Source organism: Malaya genurostris, chromosome 1 (assembly GCF_030247185.1).
Source record: "Malaya genurostris strain Urasoe2022 chromosome 1, Malgen_1.1, whole genome shotgun sequence".
Lineage (NCBI taxonomy): Eukaryota > Metazoa > Arthropoda > Insecta > Diptera > Culicidae > Malaya > Malaya genurostris.
This window is the reverse complement of record NC_080570.1, coordinates 87770127-87796951: the sequence shown is the minus strand read 5'-3', so window position 1 is coordinate 87796951 and position 26825 is coordinate 87770127. Positions and strand designations below refer to the sequence as shown.

The window sequence follows — 26825 nt, the reverse complement described above, 5'->3', positions numbered from 1 at the left end:
AACAAAACGGGTTCGATTTTGTATTGCGTTGGAGGATGAGAAGTAGGCACAATTATGTATATAGTTTTGACAATATGTATTAAATCTGTATCCTGCATGAAATTCGCATGGACGTATACAAATCAATACATTACAGGTAATTATGTATGAATGGCAACTCTGTTGGTAAATGAAAAAATAAAACACAGTCTAGATGACAGACAGGATGTTTCTGATAGGGTAACGTGGCGCCATCATGACACATGTGAGTACTGTCCCAAATAAAGGAATATTCGAAATGACTGTTAAAATGATTGAAGAATCTAATTTGAGTGTCCTGTCTGTTAGTCTGTGGTTTAACTACCTGACGCTTAGAATTGTCTCGGTAGCAGCCGTTAACTCACGAGCCAGTACAATCGAAACACAACCTCTTCGCATGAATGGTTTTTACTGAATGTCAGTTATATAATGTTTTCGTTTGAAAATTAACTGAAAATCAGAACGAAAACGTCAAAAATCGGGAATTAATTTGATGTCGTCAAAAATAACCCTGCTCGAGAGCATGGTTATTTTCCGGCACTGAAAAAAATCTTGCAATGAAAATTCTAGTATAAATTCTTTAGTTGAAATTATTTCCACTGGAAAATAAACCCAAACAACTTTCCGTCCGTCAAATTTTGAAATGGGCCGTTTTAGTTAAATTTAACTACTCGATACAAAATAACCACTCAAGTGTCAGATTTCAACCAAAAGTTAAAATTAACCGCGAAATGGTTCACAGCCTTAGAACCATTGACTATATCCGAAAGAACTGTTTACGGTATTTACTTCCAATTCAGTCTTTAGAAACCTGTGTCTGCGGTAAGTTTTCCCTAGCTATTCATATCGCAGTTGCCATTGTCATTTTCTTTTCAATCTTTTTTTTCTTGAGTCTGCCGGGTTTGTTGAACGAAAAAAATGACATTTGTAACAACGGTCTGTTTCAGAGTCGGCAAACGAAGGTCCCGTGTTGGCTACCCGTTGAACGATTGATTGGACTTTCATTGGACCAACGATCCAAGGTATTGGACCAACGAAGGACCACCGTTGAACTTTTTTTTATTAGGCGACTTACGCCATTTCACTACACTCCAGCTAGAGGAATGGATAATTTCAATAGTTTATGCTGGAATTCTAAGAAGAACTGGCCAGTTCTGTATATCCTAGTTCTGTATAAATAAATAAGTATAAGTAAATAACTAGCTATGTTATTACCAGAAAATCTAGAAGATTTAAATCTATATATTTAGATATGTAATGTTTCTATTAAAAAATAAACTGAAAATCAGCACGAAAACGTGCAAAATCTGGAGAGAATAAGAAGAAAAGTAATTAACAATTCAGTCCGCACTCACTCAATTCCGACAGATTTTCGAATCAACTGGTTGTAGGCGAAATTCTTTCGGAATCGGTTGTAGCATTGGAGTTGGAATTTAATCGAAATTCATTATAATTTCCACATGGAATTGATTCGGAATTCATTCGAATCTGATAATTTGGGTAGACCCTTTTTAGGCTGTGAACCATTTCGCGGTTAATTTGAACTTTTGGTTAAAATCTGACACTCGAGCAGTTAATTTGATGTCGTCAAAAATAACCCTGCTCGAGAGCATGGTTATATTTGACAGATCGATGGTAATTTGCGACACTGAAAAAAATCTTGCAATGAAAATTCTAATATTAATTCTTTAGTTGAAATTTTTTCCAGTGGAAAATAAACCCAAACAACTTTCCTTCCGTGAAATTTTGAAGAGGGTCCGTTTTAGTTAAATTTAACTACTCGACACAAAATAACCACTCAAGTGTCAGATTTCAACCAAAGGTTAAAATTAATCGCGAAATGGTTCAAAGCCTTAGAACCAATGACTCTATCCGAAAGAACTGTTTACGGCTTTTACTTTCAGGCCAGTAAGTTTTCCCTAGCTATTCATATCGAAGTTGCCATTGTCATTTTTTTCAATCTTTTTTTTTTTGTTAGCTGCTGATTAAAACCTAAAACAAGCTCACGAAGGTTCTATATGTTTTACCATATACTTACCAGGACAATTTATTTTACACTTTGTAATCATGTTTATGTTACTTTTCATCGAATGGCATAAGTTGCATTGCTCGGAAAACATTGAGTTGTAAGCGTAGGTACAGTTTAAGCAGGTCCAGATGCGTTCAGTTAGTTTTAGCGATCTAGATGAGTCAAGAAAAAATGAATTTATTTATGATTATGAAGATGCACAACTGTAACAGATTTATTATTTATTCATAAATTTAATGGTTTTTACAATTTAAACGCGTTATTCTGTGAAAACTGATAAGCAAAATAAAGTGCTCACACAACTATTTATATTAATTGTTCTTATTCATATAGTTCAAATTAATGTTAACTCACAGAATCATTTTTTAATAACAAATTTTTAAATTTCTTTTGAAATGCCTAAAAAATATTTTCATTCAAAGAAAAAAGATGGGTGGGTAATGTCAGAGGTATAACTGGATAATGTGAATACAAACGAAACTGACATGCTTTTCCACATTTCAGAAAATTTTATTTAGTTTGAGCGAATTTTATCCCTAGTTTTTATAAAAAAGACTTACCGAATATTACAGAAATACATTTTTGTGGAATCTTACCAAAAATTTGGAACGGTTGCATGTTTTATGATTCATGATAACATGTACAAAAAATAAAAAAAAATACAAATATTTTCAGTTGTTGGCTTGCGCCAACGTTCGATGAAAACAAATACTCAACTGCTACCTACTGGAATACTTGCATCTCTTGGAGTACCACAAGAAGAAGAACTCTTTGCAACGACTGTACTGAAGCATCAAAACAATACCGATCGAAGGGAACGGGTATAGCGTGATGGGTATGGGATGCCTTTCACGCTGCCCACCTGGGCTCGATTCCCAACCCCGCACATAGCGTCAGAAAACTTTTCTGGTCCGAAGAGGTGAATGACCACAATGTTAAAACCTCTATAATTGAAACAAAAAAAAATATCGATCGAAGAAAAGTCACTGGAAGACTCCGAAAGCAAGCGAAAGACAAAGTCAATCTGGCCAAGCGCGTTTCGATTAGTTCATTTGCTTTTTAATGTTCTTCTATTCAAAAATACTGATTTTACACTTTTTATTTTTTTTAACGACTAAGTTTAGTAGTCAATATTTCTTTTTTCTTTTTGCGATGTTCTCCTAACCAGAGTTTTTTTTTTTTGTAGAAACAGACAATGAAAATTATAGAATGATAGTACTCAAGGGAGAGCAAGGATATGAAAATATAGAACGGAAAAGAGAGACGTGACAGAGGGTCATTTAAGCAAGCAGAAATCTTCTAGTAACTTAACTTTTACCTTCTACCAGAGGAGTTGGGCTTAGGCATCTGAACAATGCGAATCACCCAAGTCTCTGGTATGTCGAAAAGTAACTAGCCGTATAGAGATAAAGAAAAAACATCCATGCAGTGAAGAACTCATTGTGTGTGAGAATGCCGTCGCAAGTAGAAAGTGACAACTTCTGGTAACTTTTCTTTTGCCGGTTCGGATAGTAAATGGTAAAAGACCTTTATCACTACTTTTCGACATACCAGAGACTTGGGTGATTCGCATTGTTCAGATGCCTAAGCCCAACTCCTCTGGTAGAAGGTAAAAGTTAAGTTACTAGAAGTTTTCTGCTTGCTTAAATGACCCTCTGTCACGTCTCTCTTTTCCGTTCTATATTTTCACATCCTTGCTCTCCCTTGAGTACTATCATTCTATAATTTTCATTGTCTGTTTCTACAAAAAAAATTATCTCTGGTTAGGAGAACATCGCAAAAAGAAAAAACTGATTTTACATCTATTGAAAAAGTGTATTTATAGCTGAATCGGTTGTATTGTCTGATCTATCCTGGCTTCTTGTTGCTTTGCGTAGTTGATGGGCGCGAGACGCGGCATTTCCCTTCACTGAATGGATCATTTCCGAACGTTCCTTATTGATGCGTTGATGTGTGAGTGAATTGAATGAAAGGTTGACGCTTCGCTGTTGCGAATGAAAGGTTTACGCTTTGCTTGTTACGAATAAATGTATAACGACAAATCTCCGTGTAACATTGAGCTGAAACTTTTGAGTATTCGCTCATTTGTTTTCTTAGCTAAAATATTTAAGGCCATCGTCCAAGTACCATGCGCGCGGGTGGTTTTAGGAAATTTTCGATGGAAATTTCGCAAAATTTGACAAAACCAAAAACATACAGACCTTTGAAATACTTTTATCTATCTACAGGGTGAAAATGACTGAAAAATTCGGAGGATTTTACGAGTCTTATCAAAAATAGCGCTGAAAAAATGAGCTTTTTCTGTAATTTTTCACAATTATTTGAAAAAATATTTCGATGGAATGAAATTTTTTTTTCAAAAAAAACCTCATGCTGGCAACAAGGATCACATTCGAAAACATTCTTGGAAAACCTTTTCACGCTTTTCATGGAAAATCAACGAATTTCATATAACCGATTTCGTGGAAATTTTTGAAATTCGTGGATTTTCTATGAAAAGCGTGAAAAGGTTTTCCAAAAATGTGTCCGAATGTAATCTGTGTATCCATAATAAAGTTTATTTGAAAAAAAAAGTTTATGTCATCGCTTTATTTTTCCAGATAATTGTGAAAGATCACAAAAACACTCATTTTTCATAGCTATTTTCGATAAGACTCGGAAAATCCTCCGAATTTTCCAGCCATTTTCACCCTGTAGATAGATAAAAGTATTTCAAAGGTCTGTATGTTTTTGGTTTTGTCAAATTTTTCAAAATTTCCATCAAAAATTTCCTAAAACCACCCGCGCGCATGGTACTTGGACGATGGCCTTGACAGGTGCTGGGATTGGATACTTCCCTTCAATGTGGAAGTTAGCTTAAGTTATCCCAGTTTTGAAACCGGGGAAAGATCCTTCCTTCTTCAATGCAATGCAACGCAATGATTCTGTACGCTAAGAATCGGCTGCGAAGTCTGTTGAAACAGAAAGGCCAAATTCCATCAAAGGAATGTAATGCCAAGATTTTGCTTTGCTTTTATCAAAGGAATGTATGCCAAGATTTTGCTTTGCTTTTAATTTATGACTTATACGTTGCTATAGGCTTCAGATACGACAATCTACCAAATCTGTTTTGACACTTCCCAAAAGAAACTCCTGAAAATATAATTTCAACTCCTGAAAATATAAATTGTCGTATCTGAAGCCTATAGCAACGTGTTAGCAAATTCATAAATTAAAAGGAAAGCAAAATCTTGGCATCAAACAGATTTGGTAGATTGTCGTATCTGAAACCTATAGCAACGTATAAGTCATAAATTAAAAGCAAAGCAAAATCTTGGCATACATTCCTTTGATGGAATTTGGCCTTTCTGTTTCAACAGATTTCGCAGCCGATTCTTAGCGTACAGAATCATTGCATGGCTATGGATCCTACTGACACTAAGAATCCTTCCAGGTCGGGGCTGCACCCTATGCATTGAACCGCCAACCCAGGACGTAAAAGCAAGAACGACCGAAATTATGATTAATGACACGACCTTTGTAAAGAATGGCAGTATCATCAGCAAATTGTGACAGAACACCACCAACCGGAAGAGGTGGGATGTAAAAATGTTGTATAGGATGGGACCTAGGATACTTTCTTGGGGTACATCAGCAAGAATAGTAAATCTTTCTGAAGGTGCATTATTCAGAAAAACCTGGAATTCTCTATCTGCAAGATAAGTTTTGATAATTTTAATAAGATACATGGGAAAATTGTACCGATGCAGTTTAAACACCAGGCCATCGTGCCACACATTATCGAATATCTTTTCAATATCCAATATTGCCATGGCAGTCGTTTTGGAAACTGATTTGTTTTGCTGGATGACGTTGCTAACCCTTGTGAGTTGGTGGATGGTGGATCTTCCTTTCCGGAACCCAAACTGTTCTTCCAGTAATATATCCTGTTCATCAGCGAAAGCAAGAATTCTCCTTTGTATTGATTTTTCAAACAGCTTTGATAGGGCAGAGAGTAAGCTGATAGGCCGATAGCTGTTGAAAAAGGAAAAGGATCTTTACCCGGTTTCAAAACTGGGATAACTTAAGGTAACTTCCACATTGAAGGGAAGTATCCAATCCTAGCACCTGTTAAATATTTTAGGCAAAAAATCAAATGAGCGAATACTCAAAAGTTTCAGCTCAATGCTGAATGTGTTGTCGAAACCGGGTGCCTTCATATTTTTAAATTTTTTTCTCAATAGCCATCAGCTCATTCGCAGTGACTCTACTTTCCTCAGGAACCTGAGCTGTGTGATTGGTCAACCTCAGCTAAACGAAATCTGGTAAAAACAAGCCTCTCAACAAAAATTGGATCAGTTTGGATTCTATCGCCACTGCGATCAGACGCTTGTTGTGTCGTTTGCAAAGCTAGTTTCGCCTCCGACAAGAGCGATTACGTCACAGCTGCCAGTCATTTGTTTCCATTGGTGAAAAAGCAACGGTGGAGAGCATTAAACAAAATCTGCCGTTCTAATGGCTCTAAAAGTTTTCTAAGGAACTATTAGGATATGTTGTTCGCAAATCGAAAGGAAGTATCCTCAGTTTAGTGCAAATCTAGAACAGTTTGGTTAGATTAGTGCACTTTTCGCTGTATGAAATTCACAGTAATCGAGATCAAGTGAAGCCTTCTTTGTTTTTGCGAAAAATGTGGAAAAGGGGAATGCTTGCATAATTCATACAATTGATCAACTAATTGATATTCTAAAGTGTTAAGGAACATGTCAGTTGTTTTCGTATTCACGACATCCAGTTATGTCTCTGACATTACCCACCCGCCTTTTTCTTAAGCACCTTCGTTAAGGACCAGAAGGGCTTTGAATGTGGGCGAATTTCTCGAAGCTTTTGCTGGAAGTTCCTGTTGCGGAGCTCAGTTGACCTTTCCTGGATGGTCCTAGTTAAGTTGTTATAAAAGGTCTTCTTATCTAAGACACCGGTTCGTCAATTTGAAGAGAGGAACTCGGTATATGTTGTAGTGGAACCGTCCTATCACGAGCGACTGTGATTGAATGCTGGAAGAAAGATAGGGCCGCATCAATTTCCATCGGGGAATCAAGTGGCAAATCGATATTAATAAGTTGGTCGGCGATTTGTTGAAATTGGACCCAGCCGATTGCGAAAATAGTTCCTCCGAGATTGAATAGGCACTGTTTCTGGTGAAGATCAATATTACTTGAAAGTGGTCGGAAGAGAGCTCGTTAAAAACAACCGGAGTGCTGCTTACGGCGTTGTTGCTGATGAATATATCCAAAATGGAATAAACTTCCGATCTGGAAAGTCGCGTTGGCTGATCCGGAGCTTCGTAATCTTCGGCAAGTACGAATCCGTTTCGATTCTGTCTTTTGTTTCCTCACAGCTGCCGTGCGTTCAGGTCCCCAGCCATAATGAATTTGATCTGTCGTCGAGTGAGCATAGCCAGATCTCGCTTCAATGATGCACACGTACCATCTCGAAGATTTGTTTGTTTGGGGCAGTACGCTGCAATAATGATGATGGATCCCATTGTCGTTGTAATCTCAATTCCAATGGCTTCTATAAGTTGCAATTTAAAGACAGGCAGAAGCCTGTGCTGAATGGATCGTTTAATGGCAATAGCAATTCCCCCTCCTCTGGTAGTTGTCCTATCGAGCCTGTGAATCCTGTAATTGGAAACAAAAAAAAATTCAGGTTTAAGATGAGTTTCAGTTGAAATAGCAATATCGGCATTCTTCTCTTGAAGAAAGTCGAACAATTCCAATGGCTTCTATAAGTTGCAATTTAAAGGCAGGCAGAAGCCTGTGCTGAATGGATCGTTTAATGGCAATGGCAATTCCACCTCCTCTGGTAGTTGTCCTGTCGAGCCGGTGAATCCTGTAATTGGAAATAAAAATAGAAATTTCAGGTTTAAGATGAGTTTCAGTTAAAATAGCAATATCGGCATTCTTCTATTGAAGAAAGTCGGACAATTCTGCAGTTTTGCTCCTGAGTGAGCAAGCATTCGTAAATTGGACCAACCAACTCATTATATTGCATATTCAATGATGAATTTGCCTAAGGCGTTGATTTGATCTAACGGCGTACTATAGTTTCGTATTTTCGTTGTCATTGTTTTAAAAATGACGATCAGTTCAAAGAATAAGTCACCAGAGTCATTCTTTGCTTGTGGATGATTATTGCCCCATCCAGGAGGGATTTTGGAGGAAAAATACAGCGCGAGAAATCGCTAGCGTATTTTTAACTGCCAAAATAGTGAGGACAATCGCAAATGCAAAATTTTTTCGGCAGTAGTGTGCCATCTAGTGGCTAGTAGTATGAACAATTTTTCGCTGACAGCCGCAGATGACAGAATCTAATGTTGTTTCTTAGATAAGAAATGACAGCACGCAGAATTGGTGAATTTACCTTAAAAATTTGCCATTTCAACTATGATTCTAGCATTTTTAAAGGAATAAGAGTTAAAAATCCAAATTAGCAATATCAAGATTTTATTAGTTGTCCTAAAAATAACTACCAAAAATAATTTTTTTCGCCAAAATGCTGATTTCGGTCTTCGTGTTATTATCTATGGAAACCATGTTTTTAAATAGGCAATCAGTCGACCACAATAAGTATCACACTCTACATTCACATCTCTCTTTTATGAACCGAATGAGCACTATACAGCTTAAGTCAAAGAATAAACGATTTTGCTTGTCGGTTATGAGTGATTAATTAATTAATTAATTAATTAAACAACAAGTACAAATATGTCCACTCATATAAGTCAATTAAAAATAAACATGGTGTATAACCATCCATAGATCATGTCTGCTTGACAAGCGAACAAAATGTATCGTAAGCCTACAGCACTCAATTATTATTATTATTATTATTATTATTATTATTATTATTATTATTATTATTATTATTATTATTATTATTATTATTATTATTATTATTATTATTATTATTATTATTATTATTATTATTATTATATTTTTTTTTATTTGTCTTCGTGCTAAAAAAATAATTTCGCACAGACTTAGACTTATACTAATTTAATCCTAATCTTATTCTTTGTTTGAATGTCTCTTTGCTAATATAAAAATCAAATAAATTTAAAACGCTATTGAATTGTTGACAGCAAACGTGCAGTAGTGGATTTTTTTTGGCCGTACTGCATTCTATTAACTGATGATCGGAAGAAAACCATTCGGCGTAGCAATCTGCTTGGAACGTTGATATCCAATTTAGCTAAAAGAGCATCACAGTCAATGTTGTTTGAGAGCAAGTCGAAAACGAATAGTTGCTGTAGGAAGATTCGCCTATCACGTAAAGTAGGCAAACTGATGAGAGCGCAGCGATGTTCATAAGAAGGTAGTTGGAAACGATTTTGTCAAGGAAGTCGTCTAAGAGCAAATCTCAAAAAGCTCTTTTGAATACGTTCCATACGATCGATATGAATGGAGTGATACGGGGACCACACAATAACTCCGTACTCAAGGATGCTCCGAACCAAGGAAATGTAAAGTGTCTTTAGACTATAGGGACCGTGCACGAGGGCGTGGTTTAGTGGCCGGCGACGACAGCGCACGAGGCGGCGAGTGGAAAAAATAATGCTACCATAGCAAAACTTGTAAACTGAGTTTGAAAATACTTTCTAGCGTATTTTCTCTGCGAATTTTTTTCCAAACCCTTTGGAACTATTCGCGTGTGGTGCGAACGATTGTTCAACATCGACTGACTGTTAAATTTTGAATCGAATTATTCATTCTGTATCTATATACGGCCACGTCATTTTCTGTCATTGCAGTTGGATTTGTGTCTAATATTTGTCATATTCACTCAAATTCAAACACTCAAACGATATTCTCAGCACATTAAATGATTTTTTAATCGACTTGACCGGAAACACTGAAAAATACCTTGCTAAAACATTCTAATTTCAGACCATTAGTGAAAATTGCTTCTGTGTAATTTCTTTTTATACTTTCACTCAAAGAAAATACCCAAAGAAAAAGTTTAAATATTTTTTTAATGAAGTTTTTCTCGAAGTTATTCTTACTTTCGCTGAATTGCAATTATTACACTACTTGCTATTACTTTATTTTCAGAACAAAATAGACCCAAATAACTTTCCATCCGTCAAAATTTGAAATGGGCCACAGTTTTAGATAAATTTAGCTAGTCGATAAAAAATAACTGCCCGACTGTCAAATTTTAACTAAAAGTTCAAATAATTCACACACTCTTAGAATGGAGGAAGAAAATAAATTGTAATCGTAAAAATGCTAGCAATCTCACGAGTAGCCAGTTTGACGTATATTGAAAATACGAGTCACGAAGCTAGCAACAAATAATCATTTTATTGAAACGCTGAACTGTTTTGCCTTTCTCATATAGAAAGGTTATAGAATCACTTGAAAATCGACTAGTAAAAATTGGCCAAGTGTCATATGCCATTCCACTCAGTTCGTCGAGCTGAGCAATCGATCTTTGTGCGTGTGTTTCTCGAAAATGACTTAATCGATGTAGACCAACTTAGATTCAAATGAAAGGTCTCATGGTTCTACACGGAATTCTTGAATTTCATCCGGATCCGACTTTCGGTTCCGGAATGATAGGACAAAGTGTGTTAAAAATTGTGTACCGTACCTTGAAGAGTCGAAACGAAAAAAGTAAAAAGTTGTCTAATTTGGTCTCGAAAGTATTCCCGGTTTTCGAATAACGACGGCAGATAATAGTCATACACTCAAAAAAGGATCTCACTTACTTTTACACTTAGTCTGGTATTCCTAATCTTAGGTTCAAATGAAAGATCTTATGCTCCTACCGAAAATTGAGCATATTTTTCGGTTGCAATTAAAATCATGTTAGTTGATGGCCATACGAACCAACTTAGATTATACGTTCTCGGGTTCTAGTGCCCGAAATACCTACAATAGTGGAGTTTTTTCACCTATTCGCCACTAATGGCGCTAATTGTTACCGTGCACGGTCCCTATAAGCGTCTGTGAAGTCTCGAGTTACACGTTTGATTAGTCCCAGTATTGCAAATGCCTTAGCAGTAACCGTTGAGTAGTGTTCCGTAAAACGAAGCTTGCAATCGAGAAGGATACCTAGATCCTTAACAGATGATACTCGTACAACTGGGATGGTGTTCATAGCGTACTCAAACACAATAGGCGAGCGTATACGGGAAAACGTAATAACATTTGATTTTTCTATATTCACCTTCATACCGTTTCTGTCACACCATGTCAATATCCTTTCCTTGTCCATTTGCAGAGCACAGCAGTCCGCTAGCGTAGTGATGATGCGATAAATTTTGTCGTGAATACGACTTACTTTACTATGGGGCGCCTTTTCAAAAATAGCCATATGGAAGAATGGGCAGAACTTAATCGTGAATATCTCGACTTGTATTAATGGCATCAACATACTTCTTTCACTATTTCATCAAAAATATGATCAGGAATTCAGGATAATATTTTGAACAGTGTGAGATAACCACAAACAACTTAAAAATTAAGTTTTCTGAAAATTTTAAAACAACGCGGAAAACTCTTTACTTTTGCTTGGGTTTTTCGCGCAAGGACGACGATTTTGAGGTAGTCCGGCACATATCTTCTACTGAACGTTATAAAAGGGGAACCGTGGTCAGTGCTGTCAACTGTTTTTTTTCCAAAAATCTGTATTTGGCGGAAAAATCTATTTGTACAATATCTTTCTGGAATAATCAAACATCGATTTAGTGCGGAAACTGATTTTGCGACCAAGAAAAAAAGGTCGCTCGACCTGGTTTACCCCTCTGGAATCCAAAACAAAAACTGAACATCGGTATTTATCTGTATGAAAATTGAAATATCGGTATTTTGAGAGAGCATATCTGTATTTCTGTATCGAGTCCAAAAATCGGAATAAATTCCGAGAAATCTAGTTTCAATTCAAGCAAGAACGATTGCATCAGCTGCTGGTGCTTTGCATTGGAGAGAAAGTAAACAAAAAACGAAAATTGGACAACATTATATAAAATCAACCATTCTAATGGCTCTAAATGTTATCTAAAGAACTATTAAGATTACTTCTTTGTAAATCGAAGGTAAAAATCATCAGTTTAGTGAAAATCCAAAATAATTTGATTTGCTCCGTGCACTTTTCGCTGTGCGAAAATCGTTCGAGAAAAATGTTCCGAACTGTGCTAAATATCGTAGATAATTCCACAATTTGGTCCTTCTGAAAGGCAGAAATGAATCCTATACAGCATCTCGATAGTTTCTTTCAATGAAATATGCAAATCCGAAATGAGATAATCGACGTCAAGAATCGTTTAAAATTTTAGTAGTGGAAAGGGGAAAAGTTTCGCAATTCACACAATCGATCAACTATCAATTCAAATTCGAAAGTGTGAAGAAATCGTGTCAATTTTATTCGTATTTACGACATCCAGTTATGTCTCTGACATTACACACCCGTACGTTTTTTTAGATCGTCAGCATACATGGTATTAAAAGACGTTAGTCTATCACATAGGTCGTTTATAAAGAGCACAAATAGTAGTGACCCAAGATGACTTCCTTGGGGTACTCCAGATGTGATAATGAAACTGCTTGAAAACGAAGAATCAAGTCGAACAGATGCACTACGATTTGTAAGGTATGAAAAAATCCAAGAGGTTAGCCAGTTTGGGAAGCCATTTCGCTTCAATTTCTCAACAGCAAGAAGATGTGGTACGCAGTCAAAAGCTTTCGAAAAGTCAACATATATCACGTCGATCTGTTGTCGTTTTTCCATTTTGCTAACAAGCGTCGACACATAACTCATCAGATTCGTTGTGGCCGATCGTTTTTTGATAAAACCGTGTTGGGTCGATGAGATTACGTTTTTAACTGTTGGATACAGAATTCCTAGTAGCATACTTTCAAAAACATTGGGAATGCAGCTCAGAATTGAAATTCCTCTGTAGTTAGTGACATTATGAACGTTACCGTTTTTGTGTATTGGTAAAACCAAACCAATCTTCCACTGCGTCGGAAAAGTATTCTCAGCAAGCGATCGATTGAAAAGTACGGACACAGGTAATGCCAACGACGATGAACATTATCCGGCTCCCTTTGTACTGCCAAGACACTTCACGTTAGGTGAAAGATATCCTAGGTATATTCATGTTGTATGTCGGCAAACTACTCAGGTTCCGACAAAGGTGGTAAGTTATTACTTGGCACACTTTGAAAGAAAGACGCGAATAGATTTGCTGACTTCTCGGCTGACGATGAGTATTGTCCCTGATAGTTGACACATTCCGGAAATCCACGGCTAGTTGTTTTATTACGCACGAAATTCCAAAACAGCTTGAGATCATCCTTCAGACAGTTCTCAATATGAAAACGTATGAATGGAAACACGAATTATTCAAAACCTCAAATTGACGCTCTAAGTCACGAACATGCGATCGATCGTCGTCACTTCTAGTGCGAAAATAACGTTTACGAGCCTTCCTTAATCTATTACGGGCATTACGGAGCTCTGCATTCCACCATGGTCGCCTGCACTGACGTCGACTTATTCGTCTCTTTCGGGGAACATATTGTTGAAAAACTAAGTCCAACTCATAATAGAATCTACATACCGCTTCATCTAGTGAGCCTAAAGTTAAAATATCCAATAAATTGATTTGCGAAACTCCCGCATTCAAAGTATCCATGTTGCAATGTTCAAAATCATAGCCTATTTCCTCTTTTTTGCGATACATCAAAGGCCAAGACAAACGGATGATGATAACAATCTAGTTTCATTATGCTTTGGGGTAGGGGGGGATACTTTTCGAAAAGCTCGGTGTAGTCGCCACTGCTGACAAAAGCCAAATCAAGCAGTTTCCCATGATCATTAGACAAATAGTTAATATGCTGTAAACCAGATGCAATCATGGATTCGACCAGTAAAATTTCGTGTTCAGAAGATGCATTATACGGAATTAAACTACCAATATCTTCATCAAAGCTCCAATTCAGCAGCGGTAAATTATAATCCCCAAATACAATCACCCTAGTACGATCTGCAATCCTATTGCACAGGTTGTTTATACAAGCAGCATGTTGTTCATATAAAGCGATATTAGAGTTTGGTGGTAGGTAAATAGCACACAATATTAGGGACACAGAAGCGTAATTGATACGAATCGCGATTTGCTCCAAACAATCAGCTTCAGCGAGAGTAACAATATTACTACGAATGCCTTTCTTGACTCCGATTAAGACACCACCACCACGATTGTACTGGCTAGTAGAGAAATTGCGATCACAGCGATATATCGTATATTCATCCGAGATACTACTGACTTTGAGTCTTGCGGTGAACGACCCAACCGTGGTTAAAGCCGCTAATAAACGACAACAACAACAACTACTGACTTTGAGCCAAGTTTCGGTTAACACAACAATGTCATAAACAGAAGAGCCCAGTGCTGTGTATAATTCATTTGTTTTTGTGCGAAGGCCACGAACGTTTTGGTAATATACCGTGAGGTATTGTTTTATTTGATCGTTTGCGTTATTGATTATTTGATCCAAAGCGGGACTTTCAGAGGGCGATTTGACTTGAATATCGTTATCAATGGATGATGGAAAGGTGAAGAGGTGATTGGTGATGCTTAGTGGCTTAATATCAAGTTCATAGCGATGGTTGAAACAGAAAGGTAGAACGTGTTTGAAAATCAAACTGCCTGAAAACGATACCCTTCTGTCAAGTGGAATTAGACAATGCTAAAGTTTTAAGCTGCTCGTGTACACCTACTTTGAACGACACAAAAGACAGTTCGCTAAGATTTTTGTCTTTGGGAACTAACTTCCGTACATCAACAGTGTCACTGGTGTTTAGATTACTTTGTACCAATCCACGAATGTCTTCTTCAGTAGCAGTTGGATGGAAACCAGATAAGTAAATCCAAAACATATTTTGATTCGGACTTCGCTTAGCTAGAGGAATTGATACGTTCGGTTCGATGTCTTTTGTGCCTTCTGACGTATTTTCCTTAGATTTAGAAAGATCAGGGTTCAAACGGGGTCGCTTGCGAGAAGAGCTTGATATGCCATCAGTGCGTTGGATTCGATTCTGAAAAACAGTCGGTATGCACTGGAGAACTTTCACTATTTTGCTCTATTTACACTATTTTGCTCTATTTACAAACGAATGTCCTGAAGTGCTTTACTATGCTCTGCAGTGATGGCTTCCATTGCATTGCTTGTTGACAAAATTGCTTGGCGGAAAGTTGCATTTGCCATCATTTTAGTACACGCATTACACATCCAGAAAAGCTGCGAACATTTCGATATTGTTTCACGGATGGCAGCTGACTGCTTCACGCACTTTAGATGAAATGATAATCTGCAAAAGCCATTACAAACAGTTTCTTCTGCCTTATCCAAGCACAACAGATGGTGGCAGCGTCCATTGTGTAGTCACGGTGAAATATAATTTATATAACGACGATGCGATATTTACACAAAAAAGGTGAACTTGAGTTCTATCGCACGAAATGATGGTCAGTGAACGAGCACCAAGACGATTCACCGTTGAAATCCAATATGAAATCTTAAAAAATGAAAATTAGAAACCGAGAGAATCACAAGTCAACAACGTCGTTTACCTCTTCAACAAAAAACTATTATTATCATTATTATTATTATCATTATCATTATCATCATTATCATTATCATTATCATTATCATTATCATTATCATTATCATTATCATTATCATTATCATTATCATTATCATTATCATCATTATCATTATCATTATCATTATCATTATCATTATCATTATCATTATCATTATTATTATCATTATCATTATCATTATCATTATCATTATCATTATCATTATCATTATCATTATCATTATCATTATCATTATCATTATCATTATCATTATCATTATCATTATCATTATCATTATCATTATCATTATCATTATCATTATCATTATCATTATCATTATCATTATCATTATCATTATCATTATCATTATCATTATCATTATCATTATCATTATCATTATCATTATCATTATCATTATCAATATCATTATCATTATCATTATCATTATCATTATCATTATCATTATCATTATCATTATTATTATTATTATTATTATTATTATTATTATTATTATTATTATTATTATTATTATTATTATTATTATTATTATTATTATTATTATTATTATTATTATTATTATTATTATTATCATTATCATTATCATTATCATTATCATTATCATTATCATTATCATTATCATTATCATTATTATTATTATTATTATTATTATTATTATTATTATTATTATTATTATTATTATTATTATTATTATTATTATTATTATTATTATTATTATTATTATTATTATTATTATTATTATTATTATTATTATTATTATTATTATTATTATTATTATTATTATTATTATTATTATTATTATTATTATTATTATTATTATTATTATTATTATTATTATTATTATTATTATTATTATTTTTATTATTATTATTATTATTATTATTATTATTTTTATTATTACTATTATTATTATTATTATTATTATTATTATTATTATTATTATTATTATTATTATTATTTTCCATTATTATTCGATATAAATAAGTTGGTCGGCGATTTGTTGAAATTGGACCCAGCCGATTGCGATAATAGTTCCTTCACGGTTGAATAGGCACTGTTCCTGGTGAAGATCAATATTACTTGAAAGTGGTCGGAAGAGAGCTCGTTGAAAACAACCGGAGTGCTGCCTACGGCGCAGTTGCTGATGAATATATCCAAAATGGAATGAACTCCCGATCTGGAAAGTCTCGTTGGCTGATCCGGAGCGAGGATGTTGTACTGTCCAGCTTCGTAATTTTCGGCAAGTACGAATCCGTTTCGATTCTGTCTTTTGTTTCCTCACAGCTCATGCCGTGCGTTCAGGTCCCCAGCAATGATGAATTTGATCTGTCGTTGAGTGAGCATAGCCAGATCTCGTTTCAATGATGCACACGTACCATCTCGAAGATTTGTTTGTTTGGGACAGTACACTGCAATGATGATGATGGATCCCATCGTCGTTGTAATCTCAAATCCAATGGCTTCTATAAGTTGCAATTTAAAGACAGGCAGAAGCCTGTGCTGAATGGATCGTTTAATGGCAATGGCAATTCCCCCTCCTCTGGTAGTTGTCCTGTCGAGCCTGTGAATCCTGTAATTGGAAATAAAAAAAGAAATTTCAGGTTTAAGATGAGTTTCAGTTAAAATAGCAATATCGGCATTCTTCTCTTGAAGAAAGTCTGACAATTCCAATGGCTTCTATAAGTTGCAATTTAAAGACAGGCAGAAGCCTGTGCTGAATGGATCGTTTAATGGCAATGGCAATTCCCCATCCTCTGGTAGTTGTCCTGTCGAGCCTGTGAATCCTGTAATTGGAAAAAAAAAGAAATTTCAGGTTTAAGATGAGTTTCAGTTAAAACAGCAATATCGGCATTCTTCTCTTGAAGAAAGTCTGACAATTCCATTGGCTTCTATAAGTTGCAATTTAAAGACAGGCAGAAACCTGTGCTGAATGGATCGTTTAATGGCAATGGCAATTCCCCCTCTTCTGGTAGTTGTCCTGTCGAGCCTGTGAATCCTGTAATTGGAAATAAAAATAGAAATTTCAGGTTTAAGATGAGTTTCAGTTCAAATAGCAATGTCGGCATTCTTCTCTTGAAGAAAGTCGAACAATTCTGCAGTTTTGCTCCTGAGTGAGCAAGCATTCGTAAATTGGACCAACCAACTCATTATATTGCATATTCGATGATGAATTTGCCTAAGGCGTTGATTTGATCTAATCGCGTTTCGTAGTTTCGTTGTCATTGTTTCAAAAATGACGATCAGTTGTTCAGAGAATAAGTCACCAGAGTCATCCTTTGCTTGTGGATGATTATTGCCCCATCCAGGAGGGATTTTGAAGGTAAAATACAGCGCGAGAAATCGCTAGCGTATTTTTAACTGCCAAAATAGTGAGGACAATCGCAAATGCAAAATTTTTTCGGCAGTAGTGTGCCATCTAGTGGCTAGTAGTATGAACAATTTTTCGGTGACAGCCGCAGATGACAGAATCTAATGTTGTGTCTTAGATAAGAAATGACAGCACGTAGAATTGGTGAATTTACCTTAAAAATGTGCCATTTCAACTATGATTCTAGCATTTTTAAAGGAATAAGAGTTAACAATCCAAATTAGCAATATTAAGATTTTTTAGTTGTCCTGAAAAATAACTATCTAAAACAATTTTTTCGCCAAAATGCTGATTTCGGTCTTCGTGTTATTATCTATGGAAACCATGTTTTTAAATAGGCAATCAGTCGACCACAATAAGTATTACACTCTACATTCACATCTCTCTTTTATGAACCGAATGAGCACCATACAGCTCAAGCCAAAGATTCTGATCTGTAACGAAGAATAAACGATTTTGCTTTTCGGTTATGAGTGACTAAATTGACTGTTTTAAACAACAAGTCCCACTCATATAAGTCAAATAAAAATAAACATGGTGTATAACCATCCATAGATCATGTCTGCTTTACAAGCGAACAAAATGTATCGTAAGCCTACAGCATTCAATTATTATTATTATTATTATTATTATAATTATTATAATTATTATTATTATTATTATTATTATTATTATTATTATTATTATTATTATTATTATTATTATTATTATTATTATTATTATTATTATTATTATTATTATTATTATTATTATTATTATTATTATTATTATTATTATTATTATTATTATTATTATTCCCTAGTCTTGGCATGATGAGCTACAGGGCGCGTACTCCCGCTTGGCGGATGGGGGTGGGAGTCAATTTATACTTCGTATTGAAAAGTCGGACAACACCGAGATCGATCGCTCGCTCATAAATGTAAAAAATGAAAATTCATTATATTTTCTGAATTTATCACGGAGGCGGACCGTTTGGCATAATACCGTTTGGCATAATAGTTATTTGGCATAATAGCCATTTGGCATAATAATAACTGGATTCGTAATGTAAATTTTCGTTTATTTTTCGATCGATTGATGTTTTGCAAGGAAAACTCGAACGAAATGTGTGAATTTTATGTTCGATTCGAATATTTCGATAATATTACGTGAAATAGCATTATAATTTTTTATTTTTAAAATTTTGTAGTAAATAGCAGACTGTCATTTTATATAAGCAGCTCACTTAGTGCTAGCACAATTTTCTGTTCGTCATAGATGATTTAGGTCGAGGGGGCCGAAGGCCGCGAGTTCGCCGGCGACCCGCCGTCGGAAGCGCTCCTGCAGGCGTTTGCCCGGATTACCCAAAGCTAGGAGCTATCCCTCAGTTAGGTCCGAACTACGCTGAAAATTTTTCTGGCTACCTAGAGTTTCATTGATTCAGGGCTTCAGTCTTTTTCAAGGCTACCTGAATCACTAACATTCTTTTTAAAGACTAACAATTAGTCAGCCAAGGCTATACAAAGAGTGATATTAGAGTGACTAAGTGATACAAAGAGTGATATTAGAGTGACTAAGTGATACAAATAGTTATATTAGAGTGACTAAGAAATTAATCAGCCTTTTTAAAGGCTAGCTATTCAAAGAACTATTATTCTAAATTCCATTCATTTCAAAAATGCCTGCGTCCAATCGGAAAGGCAACAAGCCTAAGGCTAAAAATAATTCAATACGGAATAAATCACAATCCGTTATTCAACATTTTTCCAATAACATTCACGATCTTATAGAATCTGAATGTAAAAATAAAAGACAACGGACGGATTTCCCTTCCGTTGATTCTATGCCGTCTAACAATATTTACGAGATTCTTCCTGAATCCGATTGTAGCGACATAGAAGAAAATTCTTCAAAAATTCCCAAAATGGACGCTTGTCGTTCAGAGAAGAAACAACAATCTATGCCACCAGTGACGGTGATGATTTCCGACTTCAAAGCATTCCGTACTGAGCTTTCTACTTTTCTCCCGGAAGTAAAAGTCTCATTTCAAATCGGACAAAGAGGAGAATGTCGAGTCTTGGTTGATGGATTGGAAGATTACGAACGACTTATTCGATATTTGTCCGAGAAACTTCATAAATTTTATTCATATGATATAAAATCAGACAGACCCTTCAAGGCTGTCTTGAAAGGCTTATCAAATGATCAAAGTATTGATGAAAATAAAAATGAAATCAAAGAATTGCTTGGTTTTGCCCCTTCCCAAGTAATACTTATGAAAAAAAGAGCGAATGGTACTTCTAAACCACGCTCTGGAATTTCCCATGAACTTTACCTAATACACTTCAATCGAAGTGATGTAAACAATTTGAAAACTTTAGAAAAAGTACGTTTCATTTCCCACATTAAAATTCATTGGGAACATTATAAACGGCATAATCGTATTGCAAACTTAACGCAATGTCGTCGTTGCCAAGGCTTCGGTCATGGAACCAAAAATTGTCATATGGATATACGGTGTTTGAATTGTGGTAAATCGCATTCGAAAGACGTTTGTCCAATGAATGAAACCACTGATAAATTTTCATGTTCAAATTGCAATGGAAATCATAAATCCAATTATTTGAAATGTCCTGTCAGGAAAAAAATTTTAAACGCCCGTTCGCTTAGACAACAAGTCAAATCAACGACCTTAAATTTACAGAACATACCTGAAAATCAAAAAACCGTTACAAATGCCACGCCTAATTCTTCTAAGGCACCTATTTCTTCGAATTTAAAACAAAAATCAGGTACGCCTGCCAATTCGTCTTCTAACGAAAACAATTTATTGACAGGTAGATCGACCTCGTCATCATCTTCTTTTAATGTCAGTTATGCTGGTATATTAGGTAGAAATCTACCACCTATTTCTTCTAATGTAAATAATCAAAACACAGGACCGCCTTGCAGTCCATCTTCTAACGAAAACAATTTATTAATAGGTAGACCGGCCAAATCATCTTCTTCTAATGGCAGTCTACCTACAAATATTCCTTCAATGCCATTCGCTTCTTTAAATGAAGTAGATTTAGGCGATATAACTGAAAATAAAATGATCTACCTACAAGATCAACTTTTTCAAATGATCATCCAAATGAATTCGACTTCATCACTTTTTGAAGCATTTCAAATCGGATGGAAATTTGCAAATAATATTATAATGAATTTAAAATTTAACAGTGATGTTGAATAATCATTTGAATATTTTAAATTGGAATGCTCGATCTTTGAAATCGAGTGAAGATGAATTTTATATTTTTCTCGAAGTTCACAAAATCCATATTGCCATTGTGACAGAAACTTTTCTTAAACCAAATGTCAAATTGAAAAGTAATCCACATTATGTGGTTCATCGATTTGACAGGTTTACTGGAATAGGTGGTGGAGTTGCCATTTTTGTCCAACGGCAAATTAAACATCGAATTTTACCTTCTTTCAATACTAAAGTTATTGAAAGCTTGGGAATCGAAGTTGAAACCATTCATGGAATTTATTTCATCGCTGGAGCATATTTGCCATTCCAATGCACCGGCGAACAATTAAATTTCTTTAAAGGCGATTTGCAAAAACTTACAAGATATCGATCGAAATTTTTCGTAATAGGGGACTTAAATGCTAAGCATGTCCAGTGGAATTGTAGGCAAAATAACAGTAATGGTAAAATACTTCATAATCAACTCTCAGCTGGTTACTTCACAGTTCTTCATCCCAGTAATCCTACTTGTTTCTCTTCCGTGAAAAACCCGTCTACAATTGATCTGGTTCTAACAGATCAAAGTCACATTTGTAGTGAACCGATTACTCATGCTGACTTTGACTCAGATCATCTTCCTGTAACATTCAGACTTTCCAACGAAGCTATAATTAATCCAATTAGTTCTATTTTCAACTATCATAGAGCTAATTGGTTGGATTACAGATCTCACATTGAAAATCATGTGGATCATGAAACTATTTTAGAAAATTCTGCGGACATCGACACAGCAATTGATAATTTGAATCATTACATTATCGAAGCTAGGAATCTTTCAGTTCCCAAAGCTCCAACTAAATTAAATTCTCCTATCATCGATGACAATCTTCAACTGCTCATTCGGTTGAAAAATGTTCGTCTACGACAATATCAACGTTCTCGATGGGGACGGGTATAGCGTGATGGGATAGTCGATGCCTTTCACGCAGCCCGCCTGGGTTCGATTCTCAACCCCGCATATAGGGTCAGAAAGATTTTCTGGTCCGAAGAGGCGAATGACCTAAGATGTTAAAGCCTCTATAATTGAAACAAAAAAAAAAAAAAAAAAAACGTTCTCGCGATCCTGCTATGAAAAACATAGTTAAGGATTTACAAAAAGAAATTAAACATAGATTTACTCTTTCGCGAAATGAAAATTTCGCTAATGAAGTTGAAAAAATTAAACCATATTCTAAACCTTTCTGGAAACTTTCTAAGGTTCTTAAGAAACCTCAGAAACCAATTCCTGCTCTCAAGGAAGGAAATCAAATACTTCTTACAAATGGCGAAAAAGCTCAACAACTTGCTCAGCAGTTCGAGAGTGTACACAATTTTAATTTGAACGTTGTGAGTCCTATTGAAAATGAAGTCTCACTGAAATATGAGCATATTTCAAGCCAAGTGTTATCACACGATGACATTATTGAGACGAATTTTGATGAAATTAAATCAATTATTAGGAAACTCAAAAACATGAAGCCTCCTGGTAATGATGGAATTTTTAATATTCTTATTAAAAATCTTCCCGATGTTGCCTTGAGACTCCTGGTTAAAATTTTCAACAAGTGTTTTTCATTAGCTTACTTCCCAAAAAGATGGAAAAACGCCAAAGTAATTCCTATCCTGAAACCTGATAAAAATCCAGCAGAAACATCAAGTTATCAACCAATTAGCTTACTTTCTTCTATCAGTAAACTTTTTGAAAAAATTATCTTGTTGAGAATGATGTCTCATATAAATGAGAATTCAATTTTTTTACCAGAACAGTTTGGATTTCGTCATGAACATTCAACTACTCATCAACTTGTCAGAGTAACGAACATGATAAAAGCAAATAAATCTTCTGGGTTATCCACTGGAGTTGCTCTTCTAGACATAGAAAAAGCACTCGACAGTGTTTGGCACAAAGGTTTAATAGCAAAAATGTCTGATTTCCAGTTTCCTATTTATTTGATCAAAATGATTCAAAATTATGTAACTGATCGTACTCTTCAGGTTAGCTATTAGAATTGTAAATCTGAATTGCTACCCGTACGAGCCGGTGTTCCGCAGGATTCGAGTGTAGCTCCAATCTTATATAATATTTTCACTTCTGATCTTCCAAATCTACCCGTTGGTTGTCAGAAATCGCTATTCTGTGACGACACAAGTCTGTTAGCCACAGGTAGAAATCTAAGAGTGATCTGCAGTCGCCTACACTCAAATAAAAATTCACGTTCGATTCACTTGAAAAATCACGTAGAATGGTTTCGAATGTCAAATTGAATATTTTACGTGACGAAAATGAATGTTATACGAACATCCCCTAAAATGAATAGAGTCATCACATAAGGTTTACGTGAATTGACCAAACGTCAAACAATCTACGTGAATTTCCAGTGTGAAAAACTCGATTTTGAAAATGGCGAGCAGTGGCCCTCGAAGTGTAAGTAGTGTAAATATTTGCGAGAAAAGTTATTTAATTACAATTTTTTACTCCATCGACCGGACCATTCCAGTATGAAAGTTTCCATGTGTTCAACTGGACCGAGTGCCTGCGTGAGTCTGGAAGTTTACCCCCTCCTGCCGAATGCTTCAAACAGGCCGTCGGTATGAAGCTAGAGACACTGGAACCATGTAATGCGACTTCAACCTGCATCGGTAGTGTTGTGGGAGTTCTTGGATCTCGACTTCGGCGTCGGTTGGAAGGCAGTGACAACAAAAACGATTTCGGGAGGCTTGTCGATTTGAGATACCACGACGTTATTAGTTGCTTTTTAAGCCATTGGAATTATATGACAATTTTCTGAAATAAATGTTTTATATTTCATGGCTTTTTTTCATATCATAGATATATATAAAAATCTGAAATCTCCCTTTTGACTTCAACCAATATATAAAATAGTAATTTTCTGGTATCTAAATTTGATATGAACTGATAGATAAATGTGATATGAACAGTACATTACATTTTACCTATGAAACACGTAACTTTTACTGGATTATGCATTAAACAGCTTTTAAATGCCAGTCCATTAAAACCTACGTGAAAAGTAGGGTGGAAAATATTCACATAACTTTTCACGTAACTATAATATGATAATTATTTTGAGTGTACAAAGAAGTTTAAATATTTTCAGTGATTATCTGTCAAAATGGAAAATTAAACCAAATGCAGCAAAAACGCAATTAATTATCTTTCCTCATAAGCCAAGAGCTTCTTTTCTTAAACCAAACAATAATCACATTCTCAAATTGAATGGCTTGGAATTGACATGGTCTGATCAAGCTAAATACTTAGGTTTAACGTATGACAAAAAACTCACTTTCAAGGATCACATTGAAGGAATCCAGGCAAAGTGTAATAAATATATTAAATGTTTATATCCTCTTATAAACAGAAATTCTAAGCTCTGTCTAAAAAACAAGTTGTTAATTTATAAACAAATTTTCAGACCAGCCATGCTTTATGCAGTACCAATTTGGTCAAGTTGTTGTTCCACCAGGAAGAAAACGCTTCAAAGGATTCAGAATAAAATTCTGAAAATGATTTTGAAGCGTCCTCCCTGGTTTAGTACAAATGAGTTACACAGACTCACAAATATAGAACCATTAGATGTAATGTCACATAATATTATAAGCAAATTCCGACAAAAATCGATGCAATCTTCAATTGAATCGATTCGCTCTCTCTATTAGTTAGTAAGTTAGTATATAAGTTCCTTTTCCCCATTACACAATACAAGTAGGTTTAGAATTTTCCCTACACAAAAATCTCAGAATTGCGGAAGCAAATAATGTCCTCATGGTAATAACCAAATCATATATATATATATATATATATATATATATATATATATATATATATATATATATATATATATATATATATATATATATATATATATATATATATATATATATATATATATATATATATATATATATATATATATATATATATATATATATATATATATATATATATATATATATATATATATATATATATATATATATATATATAATAGGGCTGAAAAGTCACCACTTGTGGCTGAACACCCAATTTAAATCTTAATAATATAATTTTAACTCATATTCCAATAAATAGTTATTTAAAAAAAAAATGATTGGATTCTCTCTTAAAAAAAATCATTTTTCCAAACTAGTGCTTGACATTTGCGTTGCCTATTTGTATGATAAGAGTGATGCTAATCTAAAAAACGTGCTTAATCCACCTAGCAGTGAGATGATACATTTTTTTATCAACCGCATGGGTTTTTTGCATGAATTTTCTTCGGTGTTTCAGTTCTCATTACATTATTTTATTGACCGTCGTTTCAAGTGGTAATTTAAAGTTCTATTCACTTATTACTCTGTAATGTCGAAACTGCAAATCGGATCGAATTTGAATCTAAAGTGTAATAATCGATTGAACATTCCATGAGATGTCGAAATAAGTTCCACTTTAGAGTTATTTACGATACCAGAACTGGTAGAGTTATTTACGAATCAGCATAACCAGCATAACCGAAAACGATTCGTATGACCAAAAATTAATATGACGAATAAATTGCAATAGTTTTGAGGCCAACTTTGATGCTTTTTTGGATTGTCATCTTCTATATCGGTATGAATTTTTAAAACTTATTACCCTGTAATTCCAGAATCGGATAAAATTCATTAATTTTTTATCGGACCATAAATCCTTAATTTGAAATTTTGGTTTTGAAATTCGATTTAGCCTTTTTTGAGAAAACGATTAAACTTTGAGAAACGATTCGATACTGGAACCGGAATTCGAAAATCGGTGTAGCCGATCTCAGTTAAATTCACCTGAGGAGCTGAATAGTTTACATTTGATTCAAACTGTTTGAAAATCAGCGTAGACATCTTTTAGAAATCGTAGTGCGAATTAAATTTTTGGGTACCTTCCGAATCGTAAACTGAATACCGCTAAAACTAAAATAAATTTATTTGGTTATCGACTATCCAAATCTGCAAACCAGATAAACCTGATTCTTTTATGTGAAATAGACATTTTTATACTAATAACCCGTATCTCCTGAACCGGAAGTCGGATATGACTAAAACGCAAGATGTTTTATAGGATCTTAAGACATTTCATTTGACTCTTAGATCGGGTCAGCCATTTGCGAGGAAAATGAGTTACAATTTCGTTTCGCAATTCCATAATTATTTTCCTGTAGTTCCGGAACCAGAAGTCGTGTCCAAATGTAATTTAGGAACCTTGTTTGGGAGTATACGACTTGTCATATGAATCTGAGTTTGTGAAAACCAGTTGAACCATCTCCGAGAAAATTGAATGAAATTATTTATCAAACGCATTTGCTGATCTCGACGAACTGATTCGAATCGTATATGAGTGTTATGTTCTTCTAGAATTTATTGCAGTAAGTAGTTCAAAATCTCAAAACCATTCAATAGCGTTCAGGGTGACGGGTGAATCTCTGAGATCTCGACCTCTTAGTTGACAACACACATACAGACACACACACATACACAC

The 26825-nt window shown here is 34.9% G+C and overlaps 1 protein-coding gene across 7 annotated transcripts in view; it reads right to left on the bottom strand.

Moving 5' to 3' along the window:
- LOC131440668 (calpain-D) overlaps window positions 1-26825 on the bottom strand; it is a 314742-nt gene that overhangs the window by 280494 nt on the left and 7423 nt on the right. For 6 of the 7 annotated variants that reach the window (XM_058612143.1, XM_058612141.1, XM_058612140.1 and 3 more), the window contains exon 2: window positions 2057-2199. The exons of the other annotated variant lie outside the window; for it this stretch is intronic. In XM_058612143.1, the coding sequence (XP_058468126.1) occupies window positions 2057-2138 (82 nt within the window). In that variant the 5' untranslated portion in view covers window positions 2139-2199. The remainder of the gene's footprint in view (window positions 1-2056; window positions 2200-26825) is intronic. 7 annotated transcript variants of the gene reach the window in all.